The 9,990-nt window shown below is 38.1% G+C and overlaps 1 protein-coding gene across 1 annotated transcript in view; it reads right to left on the reverse strand.

Annotated features, from left to right (window-relative positions):
• Window positions 1-9,604, reverse strand: part of POU2F1 (POU class 2 homeobox 1) — a 43,062-nt gene extending 33,458 nt beyond the window's left edge. Inside the window, exons 1-2 of the mRNA XM_009323903.1 lie at window positions 9,541-9,604; window positions 2,426-2,526 (exon numbers count right to left, since the gene is read on the reverse strand). Coding sequence (XP_009322178.1) covers window positions 2,426-2,526; window positions 9,541-9,598 — 159 coding nt within the window. The 5' untranslated portion in view covers window positions 9,599-9,604. The remainder of the gene's footprint in view (window positions 1-2,425; window positions 2,527-9,540) is intronic.
• Between the last annotated feature and the right edge of the window lie 386 nt (window positions 9,605-9,990).

The following is a 9,990-nucleotide window of genomic DNA, read 5'->3' on the forward strand; positions in this document are numbered from 1 at the left end:
CTCAGATCAACCCATTCAAGTATTTGCAGTCCTCAGCCACTGAAAAGAAGATCTCAATACAGAGGACTGGAGACACTTTACAAAGGCTGTATTGATTCAGGTATACTCAAAACTTGAATTCAATGTTTGTGATTAACAGGTCCAAAGAAGTTCTTGTGGGTTAGCAGTGAAGAAAAACTGATGCTTCAGAAAGTGAGATTTTCAAGGAGTGTTATTTTATCTCTAATAAGGATTTTCTCTGTACAACAAATGCTAAATTTTCATTTACTGAAGACCGTTTTAATCAGTCTCGCCTTGTTTCTGCCACCACTCCTACTATAAAGAAGGAATGCTATGTAATTAATTACCAACACTTTCAAAGGTCAGAGTTACAGCCTGTAGTGAATTCCATCTCTGGCCATGTTTGAAAACCACTGCTCATTTGAAAACCAGGCAACACATAAGGATACAATAAAGCAAAGCAAAATGTAGTACTCTTGCCTCTATAAAAAGATGTCCCCACATAACATACATCACAAAAGAGAGTCCACATATCTGCAAGCACAGGAAGGAGAGTTTTAATTTAAATTGCAGTACATGAAATGAATAACTGAATATTCGAACAGGCAACCCTTAAGAGTCACCTTGGAAATATTTCCTACCCCTCTAGATGAAGGTACTAGACTTACTAAGCATGTTCTACATCTAAGCAAACACTTCCAGAAAAGCTCCTCCTCATCACAAGCAAAATACAGTTTGACACAGTTGATGTAATCTGAGCTTTTAACATGAACTAACAGCAGAGAATAATCTAAACAGTAATAGCCTGCCATCCATAAAATATACTCGGAAATAATACTTTAAAAATTACATAATAATAAAAAACCCCACATAAAAGACTACAAATGTATCTCACTCAGGTACAGACAGCGTATTGCTGAAAATCTCTTTGAATGCAATTTGGACACCCCCTTCCACCACACAACAAACATTTTCTGATTAGAAATTAAATTGTTCCTGAATGTTGCCTACAGACTAATATTTTTTATTAGTCTGGAGGAAAGCACTGTGTGTTAAGGCTGAATAACACCCCACTAACAGCAGCTACACTAGAAGAGGACAGTTTGACAATAGATTCCCACACACCTGCAGGTGCGTAAAAGAATAGCCGAGATTTTCCTTTGAACTAGAGTTTCAAGAAATGAATCACACTTTATCAAACATGAAGTTATAAAGATCCTGACAACTGCTTAAATAAATACATTTCCAAAGCAAGATAAAGCACTGTGCTAAATACAATTACTGTCCTGGATCAACCTACATAACAAAACAAAGACTAAAACAAACACACAAAATTCTGCAGAACAGCTGTATCTGTCTCCATGTTAAACACACACTGACAACCCATGAAAACTAGTCAGCTTCTCTCCACATAAAGGCAACCTACAACAGTCTATTGGTTCAGCAAATTCAAACACTGGGACTCCCTAGGTCCTATATAACCCAACCTACTTGGAAAATTGTAATTATGTGATAAGACGTGTGGAATGTTCCATACAATAAAATGGCAGTTCAGAGCTCTTAAAAAGAGGGCATAAAAGCTTCAGTACGTCAATTATACCACAATAACTGTGCAACCTCAGACCTCAAACATTCAAGGTCAGCCAATTAGGTACAATATTTTAAAGTTTAAACTTGGTGCTGAGGAAGGGGAAGAAATTAGGACATTTGTTTTCATACATGAAGTGCGAGCAGATAAAAAACTACAAAAAATGCCCCTTATACTTCTCTTCACCTAGGGATGCCACATTTTGCTTCAGCCTACATCTGAAGTTCAGCTTTGATTCCCTAAACACAGCAGCAGCAGAACAGAGGGATAGTGGTAGAAGCCTGAATATCATCTGACAAACAGGTCCTTGAAATAACTTTAAAAAAAAATAAAATTAAAAACTCACAAACCATATATGCTTAGTAAGTCCGATCACTCTAATTAATGTCTAAGAGTTGAAATATTGAAGCATAGTGCTGACTACCATTCAACACCACTTCTGGTTTCTTAACTAGGTAGTGACAGTTTCAGAACCTCGGAAGCTGTTGGGCCAATACAGTCCTTTACCAAAAAGATTAAATTTTACCTTGCCTTTCAATTTGCTATCTGCATTAAGGTATAAAACAAAAACAAACTTTAGGAATTCTCAAGTCCCCAAAAAGCAGCTTTCTAGTTCCCTCAAATAGGTCTCACCCTATCTTGACGTATTCTGCAGCCTAATGCAATGAAGTGAGTGCCACAATAAGAGCTTTTTTCCCATCCAAGCTATTTAAGCACGTGGTCTACCCATATTCCTTTACATGACTACCCATGATCCACAGAAAGAGAAAACATAAAAGAGCAGCTGTGTTCGTACCTGCCCGAGTCACCCCTACTTTGAAATGGGTCTTCTCTTACCTGATGAAGGTGCCCAAGGAAGGCCTGGGCCTGGGCTGTAGAGATTGCTCCTCCGACAGGCACAGGCTGCTTTTGAAAGTCCAGGCCATTTGTTTGCGTGCCTGGAGAAAGAGAGATATTAAGAACTATTAGTTATTACTTTTATGAAATGGAAAAAGAATTAATATTCCTAAGTCTCCTGCTATTCTCTCAATACTATGTAGTAGAAAAATACTCTGAGAATATACTCTGGGGAAGCAGTGTCACTTCCAGACTTCAGTAATACAGCATTTGTCAGCTGAAAAAAATCAACATCATATTTTCTTTAGCTTCTATCATCTTATCTACTCTATGTACACTATTACCCCATCATTCTCTACCACGTTTTGAGAACCAAATGGGTGCATGCTGCTAAGGTTAAACTGTGTTTCCATTCTCCATGCACCCTCTATCCAGCAGCTGAAGACTACCTTCAAGTTCAGAAAGCGGCAAGAACAAGGTTGATATAAAGTCACCTTTCATTAAAGACAGGTAAAATAATACTTGATGAAAACAGAAGTACTGTATATACATAGCAGTCATGGGCCACAGTTTTACTCTTTTGATAAAAGATACCTCCACATTTCCATGAATATTTGTGCAGAGCTCTCATTACATAAGATAACTGCCTTTTTGGCTTGCTGTTGCTCTCACTCACTTTCGTATAGCTAAAACCTGATTACTTTCCTACATTTTTGTTGTCTTCTTCCTAAACAGTTTGGAAGACATGAAAACCCCCAAGCTATCCCCAAATAATCTGTTTGTGAGAAGGAGGAGGAAGAAAAAAAAAACCCAAACAACAAACATTTTTTCCACAAGAAAATACCACAGAATTCTCTTCTTCCAAGAGGAACTATAACTACAAACTTTTAGGAATCATTCTGTGGGGGGATGATAAAATCAACATTAGGGATTATCAACAACTGGTTTTGTATGTTGGGTATTACTACTTACAGTGGCTAACAACAAGAAGGGAAACTCTAAGTGTATCAGGCTGTGTGGAATTTCTAGAACAGGTGATGCAGTCTTAAAAATTGCGTGACTGAAATGAAGTAAAACCAGCTTTAGACTTGCATGCTTACTTTTCATGACTATCAGATTTTGTCCAGTGCCTATGGACAGGTGTTCAACTAAATCCTACTTCAAAATTCCTTCCATCATCTACATTTTTCGCCATAAAAATCTAGGTTATCTACTAAGCAAAAGAGAGTCACAGTTGTTAAACAACAACAGGGGTTTGCTATTCTTTAGAAACATCTGCAAAAGCAAGCAGGTGTAAAATTTGATTAGTAAAATACACCATCCAACATTTTACATTGTTATTTTGACCTACAACAGCGTACTTAGATAAAATTTCTAAAGATGGAGTCACTGTTCAATTAAATACAGACACAATGTAGACAGTCAAGTTTTCCAGCAGCCATGTAAGGTATACCTAAGGTGGCCCTTTGATGCATCTTTGGTGGAGGTGCTGTGGGGTAGGAGTTGGTCCACTCAAGTTTTTAATTCTATGCTTTGGGCCATGGTTTACAGACTTAAGAGACATATGCGCAGCCAAAGATCCACAGACATGTTAAAAATATTCAAATTGTAAACTACATAAAACTATTTTGCTTTATGAGTCTAAAATTCCAATCCAAAGCGAATGGAAGGACTATCACTGGTCTGAATTGATCTTGAATGAATGTAACTTGGTTGCATTTCTCCATGCAACTCCATCTTCTCAAAGAAAGTTAGAGAAGGTCTGCTGGGAAGAGCTAGAAGAATATCATCTATTTTCATTCTTTCCAGTAAACTGCAGAATTCTCTCAATGCAGAAGGCCAAAAGGAGTGGGAAGATGATTGGGTAAATATATAAAAATAATTCCTGACAAACAGCTACTACAGTAATTAAAAAAAAACCAGACGCTTTGAATCAGTTTTCAACCTGTGTTCAGGGACCCCCAAGTAGGGAAAAAAAAAAATAGAGATAAGAAAACCTACTGTAAGGCAGATATTCCTCATTCCAATTGGAAACTAGCAGGGGTCAAAAAAATTATCCATTTCTGAGAGGACTAGCTGGAAGCTTCACCTTAAATAAAGAGAGGAAGCTGTTCTAGTTAATTATCTTCCAAAAAGAGTCTCAAATCACGATACCATATTAAAAGAGCACTGCTGTGCATGTGTGCAGAAGAAAAGCTCCAGTTAGCGCTTCTGCTGACTCTTAATATAGAGATTTGAAACGAGCCTTCTAGGGTTGATAGTTTTGAACAAAGTGAGTTCCAAGACTGAGCTTAAAATCTCCATGGGTCCCAAACAACAGTTTAGACCGGTACTGAGAGAAAACAGTAGTTTCTTTAAATTCAACCTTGACAGACTCCAACTTCCTCTCCCCACGCCTCCCAAAACCAAACTCAGAGCAAAATAAACACAAACCACACCTGTTCACTCTCTGTTCTACTTGCATCTTAAGCTTTCTTTAGTATTTGGAATACAGTGTCCCTTCCCCTTCGGATGCAGCCTTAGTTTTGGAAGGAATGCTACCCAGGTTGCTTGCATTTATCACAGGATGCCTACATCTTTTGAAGAACAGCAGGGAAAATGAACTTTGAGTCCAGCATATGAGAGGCCTTGTTCTTAAGGTGCTCGTAAGGATGTGACACCACTCCTGCGGAATCCAAGAAATCTGATAAGGAGACTGGAAAACGGAGCTGTCAGAAGCAGGTCAGCACATTTTAAGAACATGAAAGGACCAGAATGCCACTTCTGCTCAAGGTAAGAGTTAAATGCAAAAACCCATGGTGATTAATAGACACAGCAGATGCAATCACAGGTATTGTGATTTTAACAATCCCAAGTATTTATGTCTTTTCCATCTCCATCCCAGCTCCCATAATTGCTAGAGCTGATCTAACAGCTCACCAACACCAAAAAAAACAGGAGTGGGAACTCTCCATCTCCCATCTCTCCTTTCTTCTTGGTTCCAACTACATTGTTCCTGTCCTGCCCCTTCTGGTAGTTCATGGACACAGCAGTAAGCCAATTAATTCACCTTTCTAACTGAGTAGAAAACTATTCATGTGAACTGTTCCCTTTTTCTTTTGGCCAAGTTAGTTCCCTGCCAGTTATGTGAGATGAATTAACTTACCTTAGGGCCCAGCAAGCAGCAGATAATGCAAAGCAGGGGAGGTCAGAGATGTGGTAGTAGGGAACTGAGCCTCCCCCGCCCCCAGCAAGTTGTTAAGACCGAATCAAGCTGCAGGATGAAATTTCACCCTTATAGCCCAAGTCCAATGCAACTTAAGCACGTTTAAATTCTGGCATAAATTCAGCCATGTCGTTAGCTACTTCATGGAGTTGGTTTGGATGAAGACTAATGCTAAGTGCAATTAATTTTCAGCCAAATCAAATCTTTGAACAATCTCACCCAGTGCCACTCCAGGAAAAGGAACAGAACACTAAGTACCAGGACACCCTGAACGTGGATTAGTTTATGCTGTCTTGGAATTGTACCTGCAGAGGGTAAAGGCATGACAAAATGGAACAGGCATGGTAACATTGCACCTGCAGTCAGGAGAACATACTCTCAAAATCCAAGATCGTAATCATCAGACTAAAGTCTGAGTTTACAAACTGCATAAGGAAGAGGAGTGAGGAACTACAGGTCTGGGGAGATGTGGAATAAGGTGCAAGAAAGGACTCAGAAAGGGAAGGCAAACAAGAAGGAAGATTTCAAAGCTAACTTGAGTGGGTATCTGCACTGTGCTCTGGGAGATATCTTCCAGCACCAGCAGTACATTTCCCCATCTCTCTCTCCCTCGTGCCCCTCCCACATTGAGAGAGAGAGATAGCCCCAATACTCAGAAATTGTGGATTCCTCGTCCACATTACTAGTAGGAAGTTTAGTATCGATATTAGCCCAGAATTTTAGCAGTTAAAGAATATTTCATGGTCCCTCTCCCACTCTCCTATAGACTCTCTTCTTATGGAAACTGGAAAATCAACCTCTGGAAATGAAGCAATGCAAACAAGAATCCTTAGAATCCTTCCGAATACTACACTTACAAAAATTATTATTTTGCTGCTATGTCAATGCATGTCATAATACTACACTTTCCATAGACACTATAAACTTGGCTTTCATAGTACTGCATTCACACAGCTTTTAAAAAAGAATATACATTAAACAAACAAAAAAGGTTGAGTTGTTCTGGAAAATTTTATGCTGCAACCTATAAAAAGGAAACCAAAAGGGCTATCCATTTACTGTAAGACACCCTTCTTACTGCTCTCTCTTTTTTCCAGTAGATACACTAAGTAGACTGTACACCCACAACTGAAGGTTGGAAAAGATTTGTGTAATTCTGCAGTACTGATGAACAGTTGATCAATTCATGTTTTTGTGAAAACAGCCATCCAACAACTCTTGTACTCATAAGGACTTTTTTTTGTTGTTGTTTTTAATTCATCTGAAATATGGGTTGCTTTTTCAGATGCTTAAAAGGGGAGTCCATTTAGCACAAAAATTTTAAAGTTAAAATCTGTTTCAGGCATTTTTTTGTGACCAATATATTCGAGGGACTTTACTATGTTCCCTAAATAGTCAGAGTTAGAAATACAAAACCCTAATTTGTTAACTTCCATGAAACTTAGCTGTTAGCTCAGAGAACTACTGATGTTAAGTCATCTTTACCAGTGGCAACTGTATTTTTTTTTTCTGAGAACACTACCTCTGCCAAATGTTAAGTTCCATGCCCTAAAGTAATTTCTCCTAAAATTTTCAAGTTGCATCAGCTTACTACAGTTTAAAACAGGAATGACCCAAACAAACATCCACTGAGGTTCAAAAGATAGACTAGTAGTGCTTACACAGCAGACTCAAGTGATTTACAAGTGTCACTGGAAAATAGACAGTTACAGAAAGTTACAAAAATAAGAACTCTGAGTGTTTATAAAAATCATCTTCACACATTTTGCTTCAGAGCCTATGCTCCCCAGACAATCAATGGCACTTCCAGTTCCTTAGCATCCGAGCTCAAAGCTGACTTTCTTTTCACTAAGTATGCACAGAGCCCAGAACCGTAATCTAAGTACCCTGATCAGAAGCCTAAAATTACATTCCGTGAGTATTCCTTTCAGGGTTTAACATCTGCCAGTTGACTAATGCAACTGATGTTTGAGCCCCCAGAGAACGTCACAAATGCCATTAATCACTACCTCCAGTGGTTTATGAGCACTATATTTAAAAACAAAACAAGGACTGCAGAACAAAGGCTCCTCAAAAATTCTAGATTATTTTAGTTTGCATCATTTTAAAAGTCAGGAAACAAACCTGAAAGGAATGACTGGGAACACTTAAATTACAGAAGCAATGTTTGCAAAAGGTCCAAACACCAGTAAGAGTCAAACTTTTGTAATAACTAACCCTAATATTAGAATATAAAAAAATACAGACGTTGTATCCCCTTTTGTGATGAAAGCACCTACATGCAGCTTTACATGCCACCAATTGCTTTATACCATGACCACCACCTTCACACTGATGAAGCATTTGCCTAGGAGAGCAGAGCCAGGGTTCTGCTGAAGCAGATGCAGTACTGTGATAATGGCCTACCTTTGAATAAACCAAGTCCTCTTCTTTAACAGCTCAGTTTAGGTGAAACTGCTAGTTAAAGCTGCACTTAAGGAAGCACATTGGGAATGCACTCTTTAGAAAAGACAGACGCAGGGAACTCCAGTCACACAGAGCAGGAAGTCTGAATTTTCTGAGAAGTTTACACACACTACTCCAGCTACAAGGATTCTATAGGGATATTTAAAACCACTGTTCTCTTGATGCTGTTTATGATTATGAAATATTTACAGCCCATACGTTTTTTGAAATAATGTTTTATATCATCCTAAACCAGTATTAAATACATAAAAAATCATTTTTGTACATAAAAAGAATTGGTACCTCTCCTATTACAAATACAACAGAAATATAGAAACTGAGATCCCAGTAACAAAACACACATTAATAAGTGAGCAGGATTCCTTTTGACTGACCCCATGCATTGGCAGAAAACATCCAGCCTCTCGGATCAGTATCGGGAACATTCAGTCACTCTTAGCTGGATTAAAGCCTTGCACAAAGAATGAGGAGACAGCAGCACAAAATGAAACAAATTGTTAATTTCATCACAACTCCAGAGTTTAAAATAAAACTCTTATAACTGAACCAAGAGGAGGAAAAATAATTTTCCTCATACAAGGTAACTAGACTTTTCTCAAAGCAACAAGAACAAGTTCCCTCTCATTAAAATTTTCTCTTACCAAATGCTATTCTGAGCTCAGAGAAGATTCTGAGTTAGGTTAAACTATTTACTTTCCATTCAGAACTGTCATTTCTCTTGCTTCCAGAATGAATGTTAAATTACCTCCAGAAAGGAATTAAAGCATGAGATAGCATGATTCAGTTATAGTGGCTTAACAAGCTTCTTCAATGGCTTAGAACTTGGCCACATCTTAAGGACTCGCCAAAAGGCACATTCGCCCTAACACAAAGGTTATTCTTCCCCAGCCAAATTTCAAGGTTCTGTTCTAACACACAAAGACATTACAGAAAAGCCGGCTAACTTTTTTTTTTTTTTTTTTTTTTAATGTTGGGAAGTGATGCTTTCTCCCTTTGTCTTGTTCTTGAGAACTGTTGTGAGAGCTTGAATGAAATCTAAAATGGAAACAGGATCAGCCAGTGGCCCACATCTGCCAGAGAAAATTTCAACCCAAAAATAAATGACAAAGTTAGAGGTGCCAAAGGTATGTTCTGCCAGGAAAAAATGAGACTACTTATGGAGAGCTAGTACCACCAGACCTTCCATAATATCAGAAACATTACAGATAGAGGAAGTGGGGAAGGGGAATCTTATATACAAAGTGTGGGTAGTGCTCTGATACAGTAGGTGTGAATAATCCCTGCATACAGTAGGGTTAATGACAAGACAAAAGTGTTCCCAAGTCTCTAAAAACGGGGGGGTGGGTTTGTTTTTTAATTCCTGTAAACTGGTAAAGAAATTTTGCTTTTAATATCCATTCAATTCCACCAGAAAATATCTGTGCACCAATTCATCATTTCTTACCTGTGTTCCCATCCCCACTCTCCATTGATGGTTTACTGGTTTCTGACGGATTGTTCATTCTTGAGTCTGCATTAAAACAGAAATAAAGATAAACTAATACAGCAAAAAAACCCCAAAATCTATTCATACCTTCTTGTCCAAGGGAAGTACAGAACATCAGGAATTTAATATGTACTTTACCCTAATTCAGATTATAACATAAAAAGAATTATCAGAAGCAGAACATAATACTGAATCTTCCAGGTAAATATTGTTTCAAAATTTTGTATGTCATTATTCCCATACTTGAAAATATGGTGTTAAGGGAATAAAAGACAGCATGTTGGAATGCAAAGATAGGTAGGAACTTGATTTTCAGTACAATGAAAGTCATAGAAGCAAAAAGGGGGGCAGGGGGGAAAGGAAGGAACAATGACTACATCAAGATTCAAAAACATTAACTCTGACTAC

This window comes from Pygoscelis adeliae, unplaced genomic scaffold (genome assembly GCF_000699105.1).
Source record: "Pygoscelis adeliae isolate BGI_AS28 unplaced genomic scaffold, ASM69910v1 Scaffold124, whole genome shotgun sequence".
Taxonomy (NCBI): Eukaryota; Metazoa; Chordata; class Aves; order Sphenisciformes; family Spheniscidae; genus Pygoscelis; species Pygoscelis adeliae.